General features: G+C 46.0%; 9 protein-coding genes across 9 annotated transcripts; 5 read left to right on the top strand and 4 right to left on the bottom strand.

Annotated features, from left to right (window-relative positions):
• Nucleotides 1-252: 252 nt before the first annotated feature.
• Nucleotides 253-1,557, top strand: N7495_008169 (uncharacterized protein; the record flags this gene model as incomplete). The annotated part of the gene is made up of 1 exon (XM_057210820.1): nt 253-1,557. The coding sequence occupies one exon, from the start codon at nt 253-255 to the stop codon at nt 1,555-1,557; it is 1,305 nt and encodes a 434-aa protein (XP_057060363.1).
• Nucleotides 1,558-1,653: 96 nt separating this feature from the next.
• On the top strand, nt 1,654-2,204 carry tpcM (methyltransferase tpcM; the record flags this gene model as incomplete). The annotated part of the gene is given in 2 exon segments (XM_057210819.1): nt 1,654-2,070; nt 2,088-2,204. The coding sequence occupies 2 exon segments, from the start codon at nt 1,654-1,656 to the stop codon at nt 2,202-2,204; spliced, it is 534 nt and encodes a 177-aa protein (XP_057060362.1).
• A 1,804-nt stretch (nt 2,205-4,008) lies between these two features.
• N7495_008167 (uncharacterized protein) lies at nt 4,009-4,197 on the top strand (the record flags this gene model as incomplete). The annotated part of the gene is made up of 1 exon (XM_057210818.1): nt 4,009-4,197. One exon carries the CDS (start codon nt 4,009-4,011, stop codon nt 4,195-4,197), a length of 189 nt encoding a protein of 62 aa, XP_057060361.1.
• A 1,782-nt stretch (nt 4,198-5,979) lies between these two features.
• On the bottom strand, nt 5,980-6,896 carry N7495_008166 (VIT1/CCC1 transporter family protein; the record flags this gene model as incomplete). The annotated part of the gene is made up of 2 exons (XM_057210817.1): nt 5,980-6,502; nt 6,556-6,896. The coding sequence occupies 2 exons, from the start codon at nt 6,894-6,896 to the stop codon at nt 5,980-5,982; spliced, it is 864 nt and encodes a 287-aa protein (XP_057060360.1).
• A 1,439-nt stretch (nt 6,897-8,335) lies between these two features.
• On the bottom strand, nt 8,336-8,739 carry N7495_008165 (uncharacterized protein; the record flags this gene model as incomplete). Its single annotated transcript, XM_057210816.1, has 2 exons — nt 8,336-8,481; nt 8,682-8,739. 2 exons carry the CDS (start codon nt 8,737-8,739, stop codon nt 8,336-8,338), a joined length of 204 nt encoding a protein of 67 aa, XP_057060359.1.
• Nucleotides 8,740-9,972: 1,233 nt separating this feature from the next.
• Nucleotides 9,973-11,017, top strand: N7495_008164 (dihydroneopterin aldolase; the record flags this gene model as incomplete). Its single annotated transcript, XM_057210815.1, has 2 exons — nt 9,973-10,758; nt 10,811-11,017. The coding sequence occupies 2 exons, from the start codon at nt 9,973-9,975 to the stop codon at nt 11,015-11,017; spliced, it is 993 nt and encodes a 330-aa protein (XP_057060358.1).
• A 967-nt stretch (nt 11,018-11,984) lies between these two features.
• On the top strand, nt 11,985-13,700 carry N7495_008163 (AGC family serine/threonine-protein kinase; the record flags this gene model as incomplete). The annotated part of the gene is made up of 1 exon (XM_057210814.1): nt 11,985-13,700. The coding sequence occupies one exon, from the start codon at nt 11,985-11,987 to the stop codon at nt 13,698-13,700; it is 1,716 nt and encodes a 571-aa protein (XP_057060357.1).
• Nucleotides 13,701-13,974: 274 nt separating this feature from the next.
• N7495_008162 (uncharacterized protein) lies at nt 13,975-15,018 on the bottom strand (the record flags this gene model as incomplete). The annotated part of the gene is made up of 1 exon (XM_057210813.1): nt 13,975-15,018. The coding sequence occupies one exon, from the start codon at nt 15,016-15,018 to the stop codon at nt 13,975-13,977; it is 1,044 nt and encodes a 347-aa protein (XP_057060356.1).
• Nucleotides 15,019-16,351: 1,333 nt separating this feature from the next.
• Nucleotides 16,352-17,548, bottom strand: N7495_008161 (ELL-associated factor; the record flags this gene model as incomplete). Its single annotated transcript, XM_057210812.1, has 1 exon — nt 16,352-17,548. One exon carries the CDS (start codon nt 17,546-17,548, stop codon nt 16,352-16,354), a length of 1,197 nt encoding a protein of 398 aa, XP_057060355.1.
• Between the last annotated feature and the right edge of the window lie 398 nt (nt 17,549-17,946).

Here is a 17,946-nt window from a genome sequence, read left to right as displayed (position 1 = left end):
CCTCCACATTCATATCACCTCGGGACTTTTATCATTGTCGATTGCACATCCACGAGCCTCGCCTCCAGCCTCGGTCACACTGCGTAAGTCATGTGATTTGTGTGCTGTTACCTACCGAACTAGAATGATGGGGGTTCATAAAGTAGAATATATATTGCGTAGCTAAGAAGATGGCATTACACTCCTATCGTACCTGGGCACTCTCTACTTTCTGTTCGGCGATTGAAGCTCCCGGTTATCCTTCACGTTCTTATGATGACTTCATCATTGCCAACAGCAGATCCAAGAGCCTCAGCCAAGCTACGCAAGTCCTGTGATTTGTGTGCAGCTACCAAACTTGGATGCACAAAAGAGAAGCCGAGCTGTGCTCGCTGTGCCAAAAGACATCATCCTTGCGTGTATAGTGCCGCAAAGCGTGCAGGTCGTAAATCTGGTATAATCCAAAACAAAGCACGAAGAGATTTGGCGTTGAGAATAACAGCATCTCCAAGTCCGACATTTACATCTGCACCTACAAGTGATACCACCAATCCGTCTACGCCGAAAGGTAGTGAAATATATCCATCGCTAGATCTCAAGGGACAATTATGGAGAGAGCCTCATAGTTTAGGCTATGACCCAGGTTGTGGAGGATACCAATGGTTCTCCTCTATCCTCTCGTCACATCAACCGCATCCCGATATTTTCGGAGCTTTGAGGTCGCTAGACGAGAACTGCCCTGAATTTATGCCCGCCAATTCCTTCCCTGAACTGAACGATCTCTTTGCATCCAATGCATCGTCCATCTCACCTCCCTTAGATAACCAAGATGATGCGGCTGATTTTTTTGACTTCACCATTGAAGACAACCCTATATGCTTATTCCCTGCACCTAAACCCAGTACATTACCTACTCCTCCCACATCTACATTGCTGACTCACCTCAATGCATTCCCGTTGATTACTAGTGCAGCCTCTGATCCATGCCAATGCTTAGCTCGTGCTCTTGGCCTCTTAGCCGGACTCTCCCCGGGAAATCCAGGATGCAGAAACTGTTCCGGTTTATTAGGCCCGGATATGCCTACATTTGAGCGGGTTCTTGCTCAAAACGAAGAGACGAGTGAGACAGTTCGCACAATTCTGCAGTGTAGCTGCGCCAACGACAGTCATATCCTTATGATTCTGTCTCTTGTAGTCTTCCGAATTATTGCCTGGTACACTGCAGCTACAGGAGCGGCATTAGGCGACGACCCGTTAGAACCAGTCTTGCAGGGCCCATCAACGGAAGACTGTGAATACGAGGACGAAAAGCGCATTACTGTGCAGCGGATTCTCTCCAAGCTCGCCGGTGTGCAGGCATCCATCGATCTTCTCTCGCAGCGTCTACACAGAACATCTAAGTCCACTGGGGAACAGGTCGGTGACCCACCGTTACAGATGACCGGCTCCCTCGCAGGAGGAAAAAATGCATTTCTGGAGCCATTTTCGGTTGAAATGGGGAATGATCTGGAGACAGATTTGCGGAAGCGTCTTTGCAACCTGTCAAGAGCCATTGTGGAGCGACTACGGAAGCGATAATGAGGTCATGTCATAACATTCGAAGAGGCGATGCCACCAGAACAGTAAAGACTTCCAAGGTCCACTTCAGGTAATCAACTTGCGGATGCAGAACAGATGCAGTTGATTTTCATATCAAACCTTGGAAGCTCGAAACCGAATCCCAATCTTCAAACTCTTCAAAAAAGGGCAAACCCTTCTAGAGCAAATACCTCAAAGGCCGCCCCTCTGCGCCAGACGTATCCTTCCGGCGCCTCTTCGGCTACCATGAATCACACAGCGGTCACTTTGGGACTCAATATCCATGAGTTGGCGCAGGAGATAGACCTTACACACATTCTTTGCTCCAGATTCCAGCATGTCTACCTCTCAGATATCTCCGAGAACCTCGTTCTGGCCAAGGATAGACTCGGGCATAACGGCTTCACCTACCGCGCTGCTAGGGTGGAAGGGGGCGATGGTATTTCTCCCGGCAGCATAGATATGATCTTTGCTAGCTATGTGATGCATTCTGCGATCATTCTCTGGAGACGAGTGTGATTGCGAAACAGTTATATCCAAGTGGCGCATTAGCCTGTGTGACTTTTGGAGCGGCACTGCTTGAGGATTCACGCATCCAGGAAATTCACACGCGAGTTAATCATTCTGAGGGAGGGGGCGGAGTTTGATGAAGAGGGTAGATGATCCGCAAAAGCTACTCGCTGTCATAGCTCGGACACAAGGCAAGTATAATATTGCACCACTGGATGACTCTCTTTTTATCCCCGGGGCGCAGCGTATTCGCCTCCATGTTAAAAACAGAGGACTGCTCCTTTGCCACCGGAAGTGCAAGTAAATGAGCCTGTCAACACTGGGGTTGACGATATTGAACTGTTTGTGCAGGAGGGGTGGAGCTTTGTGACTGATATGGAAGGCGTAAAGGAGTATGTTCTCCTATTCTAGTCAGTGAGGTATGACCTAAGTTTCGAGAAGTTATAGTAGGAGATGGGGGAGGTTATTGTTGATGGTCTAGTTAAGGGCTCCTGGCCTGCAAAAATCATTTTTGCAACGATGCGTTAATTGTATAATGAAGCTATATCCAGGCCTGTCTTGGATGAGACTCTAAGATACGTTTCCCCCAAAGGTTTCACGGGTCCATTCCAATTTCCTATCAATGGATACCCCCACACTTAGGTACCTAAAATCAGATCCTTGGAACCGTTATGTCCAAATCCCTACGTGCACAGGTACTTTCCAGCCAACCCACCTACTCAAGTAGGTATCCCATCCCGTACCTAGGTATATGTCGGTTCTCAGGGATCTCGATGCACTATTACTACTACGTTGATACGTGGAGTAAGTGTGCGGTAAGATGTGTGTTCATTCTAAATTCCCGCGATGGAATCGGATATGCCCCGATTCCACTGGTTCTATTCACTTCCCGAGTCCAGTCACTGAAGTAAACCAGATTCCATTGGTTCCAACAGTATACCAGCCATCATGCCTACCCCTACTGAAACGCAAACGGCAACACTGAGCAAATCTATCGAAGGCTGGAAGGGTTGGAACTCAGATAGGTTCTTAGCTAGCTGCTCCGAGGTTTGTACCCAGGCGACAGCCCACCACTAGGCACTTCGAAGGAAGTGCAACTCTGAGACCCAATTTCAGAATCTGGCGAAAAGCACAGATGTCTCGAAAGATACCGTGAAGAAACTGGGAAAGAAATTGGTATAGTAACAGAAACCATAACAAAATACTCACTTATGGCACAGGGATTTATTCAAGATACAGAAGTCGCACGACTTTGACCTAACCCTATTTCACTGCCGATTAATGCTGGAAATGCAATCTCCACGAGCACACTTCTGTAGATTATGATAGAAAACTTTCAAAAAAGGTTCCACTGAGACTGGTAGGCTTGGTTTTTGGGTCTTAAGAAGGGGAAATAAGGAGCTATGATGAAGAGAGAGGACAGATATGTAAGGAAGGAGAAACAATCTCTTATAACTTGTGATTCAACCCGGACATTCCAAGGAAATATTTTATAAGGCTTTCGTAAAGAACCAAAAGAATCAAAGAAAGAGATAAATAAAGTAAACGTAAAATCAAAATCCCGAATCATTCTCGATCCAGCCAACAAGATTTCCACAAACTTCCATTTCTAGAGAAAACCATGAGGAAAAGATTGACTATGGTAATCAACCCTTGGAGGGGGGATAATTGTTACAGATAAAGAAGTTTGAAGTTGAAGTCCTCCAAATATACCCGCGGTCTCGTAGGGCTAGTATAAGAATAGTGACGAACATAAAATACCCCTGAGTCCTCCAAGAATCAGTCTTGGAACAGATTCAACATGTTTTTCACTATTATACAACATTACCATTCCAGTAAATCCCAACAAGTCTGATTCTACTAGGGATAAAATGCTCAGTCTGACACCATATGACCACTCACCCTAGTAATAATAACATATGACCAGGCTAATAGTAAGACATGAAGGTGTACCCAAAGGGACTTGGCCGACCCACTTCTATTCACAACACTGGGGTTTCACATTTCGTATCTCGCACCTTCAGTGCGCTGGAGGTTATCGATGAGAGCATTACCACAATTACTGGTGGCACCAATGACAGGCATAATGAATGGAAGTACCATCAACTGGCCTCTTCGACAATTGCATGAGCTTAATGATCAGATCTTCTTTCCAACTTGAGCTTCGGGTTTCGGGTTTCGGACATTGATAGAGTATACCATAGTCGGGACATAGCAGTCCACAGGGCTCAGGAACAGGGGTTCGGGTGCCAGCTTGGCTGCTTCTTTGTTCTTCTTGTGCTCGCATCATCGATAAGGGGAAATTCAGGAACCTTGGAAGGAAAATAGTCCGAATGCCCCTCGGGTAATAAAATTTCCCACCCATAACTGGGTCATCAAAAACAAATACGGAATAATCAACTATTGTTTTGTCAGTAGTAGAGAAATAAGGATCGGTCAAAGTCTTGTACTAATTACTCATCTGATTTTCTTGCATCCTCCGATTACTTCCCGGCTTTATGGAGCTATTTAGCTCTCGAGTAATGATATATTGACCTATTTTGGAACTTAATATCATCCCCATTTATTAAGCTTTTTCTTAAGTACACGGATCTACGCCCCATGTATATACTTCTGAATAGCTTCGTAAATTAGAAATTGGGAATCCAAGCCTTGAAATGGTAAAGGAAGACCTTGGTAAGAGATGAAGAGGTCTTTATGACTAGAAGGTGGTAGAAAGAGAGTGTTGGAAAGCTCATAGGCTCCAAAGTTCAGAAGGATAATTGATTGATGGGTAGAAAGAATACCAATCTGACAATTGGAGGCGCTGGTTTCTACTCCTGGTACGACAACTATATAGAGAGCTACGTTGATACACAGGATTGCCAACAGCGATTGGTGCTAGATTCAGGGGGCAATGAAGGCCTCTATGTATGGAACCTGACTGCCATTGGGGCAATGGAAATGATCAGTAATATCCATAAAAACAATATTATCCTGGCTGCCAACAACACTCAGGGAATATCGCATTCATACTAAAGCGCCCTGGCAGCTTAACAGCAGGTTCTCTTATGTGCTGATGATGACACCAGCTATGAGTGCTAGACGACCTGGAAGTGCGACTAGTCATAGCAGTATTCTATCATTGATGATCTCAGCGATGCATTGGCAAGTTACCCGGATTAGTGCATACCCCAATATGCTATCAATACTCTATCTCATATTAAGTGGCTCCCTTGCCAATTATACTGCCGCCAATACAAACTACGATAAGTGTTTCAAGTACTACGAGCAGTACTATAAGGAGATGATTTCTGAAGCTCTCAAAGGTTGTACGATGCCTTCCAATTTCACAAACCCGGGTGGAGGTGCAGGGAACAAGTATTTTGATTGTGCCCTCTAGGACAGAGTTGCTGATGCTGAAGCAAAAACCCAGACGTGTCCATGGAGCTATATTTCGTTACAGGATCTTATAGAGTACACTATGACATATACTTTCGTGGACTCAGATGGCTTTTACGATGAGTTTGAAAGTACCTATAGCATAAATAAGACCTAGGTCTACTTTGGTGACTACACTACTCACTCTAGCCAGACCAGACACAATGGTAATCACACTTTCGGGGTTTTGTGGAGCCACTCAAACACTTGCCGAGAGCATGACTACCGGGGCAATTTCATTTAAAGATTGATTAATAAGTGAATTGGTGAAAATAGAGAGTCCATGGCTACCTACTATGTAGGTAGCTCCAAGCCTGTATAATAATAATCTAAGGTCCAGGTTGCCCGAGTACATCTTGAATATATCCCCAAAAACACCGACTCCGAAAGCCCAGTCCCAATTTTGTTAAAAATCATGTTGTCACAAACGCCATCAGAAGCAATAGATAATAAGAAAATACTGTAACATTCTGACCATGCTCAATCATGCCCTTAGGAGTCAGGCCCTTGCGCCAGTAATTGGAATCCTTTGACTAGACCCATGGCTGAACCAGCAGCAAGACCACCCACGAGCACCATTTGAAGACCGCCAATAATTCCGCTGCGAATATTCCGACGACCTCGCCAGCCACTCACGAAACAGGTTTTGCCATAGCCAAACATGAAGAGAGCAACAATCATAGTTGCAATTGACCAACGCAGAGCGACGAATGCATCATGTGGTCCGACGAAGAAGTAAGGCAGCAGTGGAACAAATCCGCCAATGAAATAGCCAATGGCAATTGTCAAGGCGCACGTGACAGCTCGAGAGCCAGATGGTTCTGGTAGAGTGTGTTGAAAGTTCATGAGAAATGAAGGGAGCATAGGTGAACACGAGAGGTGACTGGTCAACTGGGACACTAGTTCGGACGGAAGTTCGTAGGGCTCGAAAATGTCAGAAATGGTGGTGGAGATAGAACCTGGGCTGGTTATGGTCTGTGATTTTGTTTCTTTGAGGGTGGCCTTGTATGACTCCCTAGGTCACTGTCAGTAAGAATTCATTGTTTCCATTTGATTTCAAACACTCACTCTTCACTTTTGGCTCCCAAATATCCACCGAGGCCCATAGAGATAGCACCCGCAATGAGCTCAGCCATACCACCAAAAACGACCACCTTCGTATCACCGAGGGCAGATAAGCCTGCAGTCAGGGCAAAAGGTACTGTCATACCATCAGACAGGCCGATAATTGCATCTGATACGGTACGCCCATCTATCCAATTCGACGTCTTTTCGCGAACAGGCTGTTTTTCACCGGCCTCCTCGTCGCCTCGTTGGAGAACTAGACTTTTCTCATCATCGGAGGAAGACGTACGTCCAGAAATAGGCGAGTAATTGGCCATGAAGCCGCTGATTGAGCTTATGGACATGATGATGAGATTATGAAAGGTATCCCTTGATTCAGTCGAATTCGGAGTAGGTACAAGCAAAGTACGAAAAAATGAAGGGGTTGAAAGATTAAAATGGACAGAATCATCAATAGAAAGTCACTCAGATATATTCGTATCTCAGCCTATAAAGGCAAAACGTGCCTCAATAATTACGTTGTCTGAACTTGATTGAAAATGACAACCTCAGCACGTGCATTGCTGATTCGAGGACGAAAGTCTTGTTTTTGGTGCTAAATTATATTAAAGTGGGGCCAGTGGATCTAGAATAGCTTATCCTCACGTTTTAGCCAATACAACCACTGCTATTGTCATACTTAGGGTGCCCCACTTTGGTCTACCCCACTTTACACCTGCTTATATAAACTAGAAGAGCCAATCTACGGCTCGGCAGGTACGGATCGATTGCGATCGAATTGAGCAGTCCATGTGTTTTCTACGGCTAATGCCGTAGTTATCGGACAGATTCAAACTTCTCGATTTTTCTCCAAATCCTTTTCAAATCCTTTTTTTTATCTGTTCTCCACCTGGGCACTTTACCCCTCAATGTATTGTTAAGAAGTCTAGAATCATTGCTACAAATGTACTAGCAATCAGGTGCCCTGGTGGACCGCGTTACATCCTTTTTTGCCACGGAACGTTCTTTTACTCGAAAGGGCTATGCCCTGAACAGGGCTCTCCGGGCGACTAGCGCCGGACTTAACTCCATCTTTTTCTTCTCTAACTTCAAAAATAGTATAAAGAAAAGATACGCGGGCCTCCGATCATCCAAGTTCAGTGATAATCATTCAATCGATGGCGAAAAAAAGAAGTGAGACCTCAAAATATATAGCAAGTCGCAATCATAAAGCCGAACTGGACTCCTGCAGTTTTGGCCGGTCTTGTCGCCACCGACAATTGATTTCGAAAATTAAATTTTGTCTCATTGTCAATTTTCTTCTTTCTCTCACTTTTAAATCAAACTAGACAATTTGAGAGAGTTATTGGAAATTTGTGCAGCTCTTGAGGATATGCCCTGCTCAATGATCCTGGCCATGACTCTGCCGGTGTCACTTACCAGATCTTCCGCAAGTTCAATGCCACTAAGGACGATGTTCCCAACATAGCCAGCTTTATTGGGCGCCAGTTTGAGTACAGGCAACTCCTGACGACTCTGCCTTTGATATTCGGGCCTACGATGAGAAGAAGACTGGCGTTCTGGCCGAACTAGCTAAGACATTTGGTTTTTCCGATACCTATGTATGTTACTTGTTCTAGATCTTGTACCGAGTAAGTGAAAGTGATATGGAAAATTCTTCGCATATCGAGCATTCCAGGCCAACAGATGTCAACGGTCAATTTGCGATAAGTGGTTTCTCTTGTGGTTTTGTCGACAACTTGAACCAGATTTCTGGAACGTCACCGGAACCACCTGCGCAACTTCAATCGTTGAATACTATGAAAAGTGGGGTTAAGACAACGCTATGGACAAGCTCGCCCACGCTGATGAGTTCTACCCTGACTTGGAAGAGGGTACCCCGCCCAGCTTCTAATACATCCTCCGGGGCATGACCGACGCCCGTGAAATCTATGAATGGTTTATGGAGAGTTTTTTACACGAAACTTCAACTCTTTTTTCTGGTTGAAACCGACCCTGGATGATGACCGTTTCGATGGTCTCCGCAAACGGTATATCAAAAGTACGTACTCACATAGAAACAAAGAATCTAACATATTTGAAAATTATAATGCAGTTAGGACAGGCATCAGAAGTAAGAGAGAATAGACCAGGGAGCCCGACCAGACCAAGAGTCTGGCAAGACCAGAGGGCCTGACTCTGGGCCATGGTCCAAGGTGGGAGATTATCAGCCGAAAATGAACCGCTATTCTTTCTTCTTCCAGGAACCATTGGTTTTTCGCCCTGGCAGATGGCTCTGTATCTCACGCCCTTGATGTCTCCGACTTAATCTTGCTCATGGAGTTATGTTACTGAAGATGAGCAGATGTATTCAGATTACTCCACTAGAGATTTTACTATAGAGATATATGTAATTGATTGACAAGTTTCACTATTTACGCAATTTGCTGTGAGCTACATAACATAATAATCAAAACAAGTGGACTTTCCTAAGAATTTCATCTTCGTTTCTCCGATCTCGAAGGTCGACAAAATCTCTTCCTAAGAAGACAAGGAAAATTTGGTGCAAATTCCTTATGGGCCTTCTCCAAATCTATCCGAAGTCCAAGGCGTGTCGCAAGTTTGACATCGAGGTTTAAGTACGGAGATATAGTTGCATTTATCGGATGAGTTCATTAGATTAGTTTATTCTATGCTTCAAAAGTTACATTTAGTAATGATCAGGACTTGAAATTCCACTTAAATAGGTAGTATCAATCTACCTAGATATGATTCTGAGATCATGTCTTTTGATATCTTAAGGTATTCAGAGTCCCTTTTTGTAAAGCGCTATCACTCATGAATCGTTCAAGCTACCTGGTCTTCAGGTCTCTGCCCAGGTTTTCAAGTGTGTGTATAATTTTCATCCTCTCCAGTTTTGGAAGGTTCTAAGGTTATATCATCGAAACGATTGTGAAACTGCCTGTTTGATTGAGGCGGCGAAGATTATTGTGGCAATGTTACTGGCTAAAGGATGTGTTACATCTTCAATGTAGAATGCAGCCTTGTAGATATTATGGTTGGTGGTAGTGGTGATGATGTGCGCCGGCAGCAGTGTTTAAGAGCACCTGAGCAATACTGTCAATACATAGAAAAATAAGGTCAGGTGATGAATATACTTTAAATCTTCAAGCTCAGTTTAGTTAAGAGAGCTTCCTACGTTACTCAGCCTGTGCCCCGCTCAAAAAAAACCCTCCCGAGCTTCCCCCACCATTATCACCATCTTCACCTTGACATTCTAATACAGAATCCGAAACAGAGATACTAAGATCTTAGCCAATTTGACTCAGTAGTCTCTAATCAGTTCCAAGAACCGAACAAGATTCCAGATGGTCCTCTAGAAACAACTACAGCATCAGTATCCGTACCTACCTAGGTAAAACGAGCATCAACCCCATCATAATGACCAACAAACCCTACGTTCTCGATGAACCCGCAGTCCTAGACAGTGTCCGTCTCCACAAAATTGAGCTTCCCCTCCCCGCAGCCCCAGAGGCCTGGCACCGACTTGGCAAATCTCAACCATGCACCGCAAGCCTGAAACTCTCCTACACCTCCGCCATTGCAGCCGCAGCTGCCGATAATGTCTCACTATCACTGGATTATGGCAAGCTATTCCGGCGCATAGAATCCGATGTCCGCGACATGGTGCATCATGTTTCTTCAGAAGAGCACCCACATCACCAAATGGTCAGTGTAGATGGCACCCGGTGCGACGAAATGAACCTCAGTGCTGCTGGCCAAGACCCACGTGTCACTGCCAGCATTATCACAAATTGCGGCCTGGGACTTTTGGATGCCACAGCGGCTCCCTTGCAGAAATTATTTGAAACTAAAGAGGCTCTACTTACGAACTACGCGAAATGCGAGGTATCTCTGCATTTGCCGAAGGCGCTTCTGCGCTCCGAGGAGGGTCTGCGATATCGCAGTGTGACGGTATGGGGTTACATGCAACGGCAGCCTGAAGTTGGCGAGCCAATTATATTGGCTGGTCGTGTTCCAGTAGTTGTGGAAGAGGAGTTCGCTATCAATGGGATCAGATGCCACTGCATTGTTGGGGTTAATCAGCACGAGCGGCTTGAAAAGCAGGCTGTGATTGTTTCCTTGACGTTCAACGGTCCTGGACAGTTAGCTTGGGCCTCCAAGTTTGTCGAGACTTATCAAAATGTGACTCGTGCTGTGGCAGAGGTATGTCAATCTCTATCTATTTAACGGGCTGTTCTAATGTTTTGGCATACAGAAAGTCGAAGAGACTTCCTTCCAGACTGTTGAGTCGTTGGCTACTTTTATCGCTCATATTGTGACTGTTGATTTTGGCAATGAGCGTGTCACTGTGCTGGTGGAGAAGCCTAGTGCTCTGCCTTTTGTACAGCGATCTGGTGTAGAGATTACTAGGACTCGGGAGTTCTTTGACACTCATGATGTACCGGTACCTCGTGCTGTATAGATTAACTCTTCATCCCTTTCTATAGTCTTATAGGTTGGAAAGTTGGACAGGATTTTTCCTCGTATAATTTTTTATCTCTAATCGAGTCTGCAAGTTTCTGCAAGTATCTGCAAAGATGCAAAGATGCAAAGATGCAAAGAAGGAATGTTACTGTTCTAGAGCCTGCTTCCAGATCAACACGTGAATTCCAGATTAGGCTTAGCGTCATGCCCCGGATTTGCATCTGGAAGCACTTTTGATTTCTTGGTTCTTTCCATTCAATAGTACTTCCACTTCTTCGTGGGAACCTGCTTTCGTCTATCACTTCTTCTAATTTATCTTACTTTACTTCTGGTCCTCTATGTACCTGTCTGCACCAACCCCTTTTCTCCCCCCTTCTTTGATCAGCTCTCTGATCAGCCTCAACTCAATTCTCCTCACCTCGATTTCACTCACAGGACCTTCTGATAATCCGGGTGTACACTCACCTACTGGAATCAAATTGCTTGCTGACCCTGTGAATTCTGTCGTTGGCGAGTTGCCTTGGGTAGGGGTCTCAGGTCCGTCCTGAGAAAGGGCGGACGGTAAAACTGCTCGAGAAAGACGCTTCAGTCCCAGGCAAGGGGAGATACTACCTTTCTTCCTTGGATTTGAGGTAAGCTAACCCTCTGATCTTTCTCAACTTCTCACTTTCTATGTATGCCGATGGTGGGGCCGCTAGATTGCTGCAAACTCTTCAATTTACCCCCGCCAATCGGTGAACAAGAAAAAGAAAAGAATCAAAAAGGAAGGAAATATGAAGCTAATTGAATGATATGAATGATTAGGCGCTCATAAAGAGACATCTCGAGTATTTGCCACTTTCCACCGCTGTGTGAGAAACCGCCAGCCATCACCGTCTCTCGCACGAAAGGGACTTTTCAAAGGTCCATAGTAAACCTGCACGCCTCGAAACTCTTCGACCTGTTCCTAAAAGCAAGCCGACACCATGGCTCCCATCGCGCATGAAGATATCTCGGTTGGAGACGTATTTGCCCCTCAAGCCGACACTGCGCATTACTCTATCGAAATGTCGGCCAATCAACACTCCCGGAAGTCCCACATGGGTGATACCCAAGCCAACGAAGGCGATAATATGCAGGCACCTGCTTTCTACCCAGATCTTCTGACTGGCAAGGCCCGTAAAAAGAAGAAGAAGAAGAATCTTCCCCAGGCAGACTGGGCACGTTCCACAGTGCACGGCTTCACCCCAATTGTCTCTGCCGATGAGGACTCAGACTTCTCGACCACCAGCTCCAGAGCTGCAGATTCACATCCCGCTACCCCGTGTGGGCAAGTCAATCACATTATTAATCGACATGGAGTAAGCGCATTGAAGCTCCAGCTCGACGCGCTTAACCTTGGGAAGTCAACTACTGGTACCAGTGGACTTTGTTCCGAAACTCCCAGCAATGCGAGTGTCGCCTCTGATAGTGATAATACCGAAATCCTGACCAGCTATGAAGTACCGCTGGAACATGATTTTGTCAGCGCAGATGCTGTGAACGAAGAAGTTTCATCTAGCATTGGCTCTGGAATTGCCGTCAGTGGTACAGATATGCGAAGCCAGCTCTGTCGTAAAATGTCTGCGCAAGACTTTGCACCTGTACTTTGCCTCGGAAAGGGCTCATTTGGAACTGTCCTGCTCGTCCGACATGTTGTTACTGGCAAACTTTATGCGCAGAAACAATTCAGAAAGGCGTCGCTCACTGTGCATAAGAAGCTCGTGGAGCAAACCAAGACGGAGCGGGTGATTTTGGAGAGTGTCAACCGCCATCCATTTGTGGTGAAGCTTTTCTATGCTTTCCAGGATCATGAAAAGCTGTATTTGATTCTCGAGTATGCCGAAGGTGGTGAGCTGTTCACACACCTTGCTATGGAACGCATGTTCCAGGAGGATGTAGCGGCTTTCTACATGGCAGAAATGGTTCTCGCACTCGAACATCTACACCAGAATGTCGGCGTTTTGTACCGTGATCTCAAGCCTGAGAACTGTCTATTGGACCGACAAGGCCACCTGCTTCTCACCGACTTCGGACTGAGCAAAATCGCCTTGAGTGATGACGACCGCTGCAATTCATCTCTCGGAACGATTGAATACATGGCCCCAGAGGTCATCCAGGGCAAACCGTACGGCAAGGCATGTGACTGGTGGTCACTGGGCGCACTCGGTTTCGATCTTCTCACTGGCTCCCCTCCCTTCAGTGCTGGAAACCACGCAAAGCTTCAGGAGAAGATAATCAAGCAGAAGCTCGTGATGCCGTATTTCCTCGGACCGGACGCCAAAGACCTTCTCACCCGTCTTATGCGAAAGGAGCCCTCCAAGCGCCTGGGCTATCATATGCCTAAGGACTTGGTAACCATCAAAAAGCATCGCTTCTTCCGCAAGATTGACTGGGCTGCCCTTGAACGCCGTGAGCTGGACGCTCCTATCCAGCCAATCGTGACAGACCCGGCTCTGGCAGAGAACTTTTCTGATGACTTCACCCATTTACCTCTAAGCCCTACGGTGGACAGCAAATTCGACGAGTTTTGCGGCTCAAAGTCTTCAGCATCCGGACTCGCTGGCTCGGCCGCGGGTGAAGCCAACCCCTTCGGTGGATTCAGCTTTGTGGCCTCGAGCAGCCTACTCGACCACGGCATAGGAATGACGAAGGGTTACTAGGAATTTTAGAATATCCCGAGTTTTCTCCTTGTGAGGAGAATTATGAGGGGGGGAAAAATCAGGGTTAAGATTCCCAAGGTTTCTGCTCTAAGCTAGAAAATAGCACTTTCCACTCATTTCATATGACCTTGAACCTCTTCTAGTAGATCTGTTCCGTGGTTCCATAAATACCTAGATATTTGTATATAAATTATCATGATGGGTTCAGTGTTATACATGTCTACCTAATATAGAATGAATGGATTTAATTTAAAAGGGTATCAATATTTCAAGTCTAAATCTCGCCCTCTTCAGATACTGAAGCCGTACGCGGACGTTTTGCCGGGCTCTCATCATCTGGCAGGGATTCTTCAGGCTCTCGGGAGCGTTTTCTATCATCTGGCAGAGACTCTAAAGGCTCTCTCGAGCTTTTCCTCGATTCATCGAAAGGAAATGGGTCGGAATGGAACAGACGAGTCGGATCGTTCGGATCAGAGTGATCAAAAGGAAAATCGGGGTACCCCTTGCTGAGATGCTGTTGGGCTCGCTCATAAACTTTGACGATCACTGTACAGGCTTTGATAAGGTCTTCAACACGTACATCTATCTGTTCCCACCAAGGTCGTTTTTCGCTATCATCTGGAAATGAGATCTTGCAATGACGAGCTGCTGCGTAAAGTGCTGCTGCAGCAATTACCCGTGCTGGAAACTGTAGGCAGAGAACGGTAAAGGTGGAGTCATTCAAAAATGCCCAAGTCGCGTGTCGGAGATTCCTGTTGCCGCTGACATTGAAGAACTCGGTGTATTCGAAGAGGATGCGGTAAGGTGATTCTAGCGACATGTCGAAGCAGATATGTTCAAGCAAAACACTTTCATTCTGGAGGATCAGATCACGCCACCTCCAGTAATCCTTCGATTGTTCATCGACGATAAGATCTGGCTTTTTCATCGCGATTCGGCAACAGGCGATAACAAAGTCTTTCATGCGGCGCGTACTCTCCTCCACCTTGGACGCGACGAATAGAGTCACTGCCGCAATAACTTTTGGGTGCATCAAGTCTGATGCTAGTTCAGGGTATTGCGCTCGAAGGGAGTAGCGCATAAGAAATCGGTGCATGAAGACGGTGGCAGTCATAGATGTCTGAGGTGGCAGCTTGAGCATTGTGCTCACCGACCAGATAAACTCGACAGATCGATGCCGGATGTAGTCCTCTTGTTGGCGATCAATCTTGTCCATACGGGAGGGTGTCCGCTCGAGCTCCTCCTCTGTGAAGTACCATTTTTTATTTGTCTCTTCGACCACTGGATTTGGGAGGCCGGGGATTCGCTGGTGTGACATAGAGAATGCTGAGATCCCACTACGGGGCGGGAAGGACAAGGGTGAGGTCAAAGTCGAGGTTGGTATGTGAGGAGGAATTTTTCAGAGAGAAAGAAGATGAAACGCACTTCAATGCGAGAGCCTCAGGGTTTCCTGCAGAAAGTCGAAATCAAAGTCACATGGGCGCTCGGCGCTGTGTAGCTAGCTCTATGATCTGTATGCAGACTTGCAGCTCATTCTGACGATAAGGTCAATGAGAAGTATTGCAGTTCACCACTTCAATTTGAAGAGAGAAGTAGAGTTATTCTTCAGTTATACCGCAGGATGTCAGCGCTCTTGTGAGCACGAAATAGGAAACAAGGCGCAAGTTCCGTTCTATGAAGTGAAAGCTTCTCGGAACGGAACAACCGGTGGCTCCGGAAGTCGAAGTATAAAACAACGACAAAATAAATTTGGAGAATTCTTCTTCATCAGGTGTGAATATGCTTCAAATTTTGGTTTTATTTTACCTGTATCTCAGATTCATTTACCTACCTTGCATCTTGATATCAAGTGGGATACGATCCTAGGGCTATATACGGTAAAGTATGTTTCTTTAATATTTCGGCTTATGATACCGCCTGCTCCATATAGATTCATGTTATTCAAAAAGAAAAAGCGCGCAGTCGGCTTCGAACGCATAACCTCGTATTTTCATCAAAATGGAATTACCTCATAACACCCTAATTAAGGCCGTTTAGTAAAAACAAAAAGGGTAGCTTCTCTTTGATTGAGCGCGTCATCCTTAGTGCAGGAGCCATGCTAATCTTCTCTGTATTTGCTCAACTATGTCCCCGAAGGAACATAAGTTCAATTGAAATTGGGGATTATATACACTCTTTTGACATTCTGCCCTACTAGTTTGAGACACCGGCGTCTAAGGGCAGAATAATCCCGAGATCTAAAGGCATAAATAGCCTCATCTTATATCCCTTCGTTGCGATGGTTTGAATCAGACCGTTCGATCAACTGAATATATATTAATGGAGGCGACAGACAGTTACACTGGAGTTCAAGCTCTAAAATGAAATTAGGATCTATAGAAAAAATACGTTCTCTTGCCTAGATCCAAAATGGTCCAACAAATAATATGATTTCACTGCAGAGATCTCTTGTGGTAAACATTTATCTACTTGGAACAATGGAATAAGAAAAGCACCTGCATACAAATGTAAAATAGTGTGCAGGTTTGGTATCTCTGGTCTTGTGCCCAAGCGCCACGCTGATGAAATGCAAAATCAAGAAAGTTGACAAGGGGAGAGGGCAACTATTAGAGAGACTTGAAGCCCTAGGTATACGGAGCAGAAGTAAAGTCTTACTCCTCTTCACTGACTTCACTCTCATCATCACTTGGGACATTGTAATGATTTTGACCATACTGCTGGTTCCTGGCCTGCTCCTCTTCCCGAGCACTCTCTTCAAAGGCTGCTTCCATCTCCGCAGCAAGTGCATCATCGTCTTCCACATCATCTGCTTCTAAAATTGGGGGTGGGGCCTTGTTATTTCCAGCAGGAGATGGGAGTCTGAATTCCTCAAGTTCCTCATCCCCATCATCTTCCTCTCTGTCATCTGGGGTATGGTTAGATGAGAAGTGGGCAGGGTTGACTCTGAAGGGTCTCGAAGGTGGTGGGGAGCCCATGTCAATAATAAGGTCTCCATCAATAATGATGTTTGAGCCAGGAGAAGAAATGCTCTTTTGAGAGGCACCTGCTGATGGAGAACGACGACGCTGCTCGAGCTCCAGTGGATCGGCGCGAACGGTGGGTTCAGCGGGTATCTCCGTAGTCGGCTTAGGTGGATCAGCTCTAGCTGGTGGCTTTGCCGGACGTTTTGTTTCTCGAAGTGGATTGGCCTGCTTCCTGGGTCGAGCTATGGGTTTTGTGGCTGGCTTTGTGGCTGGAATTATCGGCGTGTTGGCCTTGCTGGTGTACACCGGCTCCGGGGTGGAGTGGCCCGAGGCCGGCTTAACATCTTCCGCTCCCTCTTTGCGAAGGAAATGTCGGAAGTCGTATGGGTTGTTATCGTCAGCGGTACCCTCATCTTCGCTAGCACCGCTCACAGCATTGCGATCTTCGCCCGATGTATGTTCATACTCGTGTGTACCCAGACTGAGTTGCTCGTATTGTTCAATGACCTGTTTCTCGGTCTTCCCTGGTGCCGACCGCAAGTTGAAATTATATTTCGTAGACACAGTATCCAGAACAAAAACTTTCCGATCAGGGTCAAAGACCAGGATGTAATTACCTTCACTGGCTGGATCTTCGCACCCTTCGTAGGAATAAGCTAAGGTGTGATCGGCGTTTGGGGCCTTATCGGTGACGGAAAGATTGTAGAGATCGTGCGACGGGGAGGAGCGAGTGATGATTGAGCGTTGTCGCGACGTTGCAGATTTGGTCTTATAATTGTAGTTGACATTGACCAACCGACTGGAATCTGCCTTGGCCAGCCGTTCACCCAGGACGATAGGGTACTCGGCCTGCTTCGTCGGGTCAACCAGCGCGGGGGCGGTCATGGCTCCGCCACCAGATGTGATATTTCTGTAAGACTTGGAAGGTGAGGTATAGAAAGGGCGAGAAGGTAGACTGGAGAGAAAATGAGGAGAGGAAACAAAGACGAAGGGGAGTGAAAGAGAAGTAACACAGACCACAAACACGGGGAAAAAGCGGAGACCCACTTCGAGATTACATACATTTCACGACTTTACCTGTAAGGCGCCGCAGTTAGTTGCGAGTTCTATGTTTAGGAATGACTAGTAAGAATCTGAGGTTAAAGAATGTAGTATATTTAAATACAGGTTAGGGTGAAACTGATGGGACCTAATTAAAGCTTGGAAGTGAGTTCAAGTTGTAAGTGATTGCAGCGATACCTATAATAAGGGTAGCCCTGGAGGTATGTTGCGGGTTGAATATT

This window comes from Penicillium taxi, assembly GCF_028828555.1.
Source record: "Penicillium taxi strain IBT 34144 chromosome Unknown utg000005l_segment0_segment0, whole genome shotgun sequence".
NCBI lineage: Eukaryota > Fungi > Ascomycota > Eurotiomycetes > Eurotiales > Aspergillaceae > Penicillium > Penicillium taxi.
This window is presented reverse-complemented; position numbering and strand designations above follow the sequence as displayed.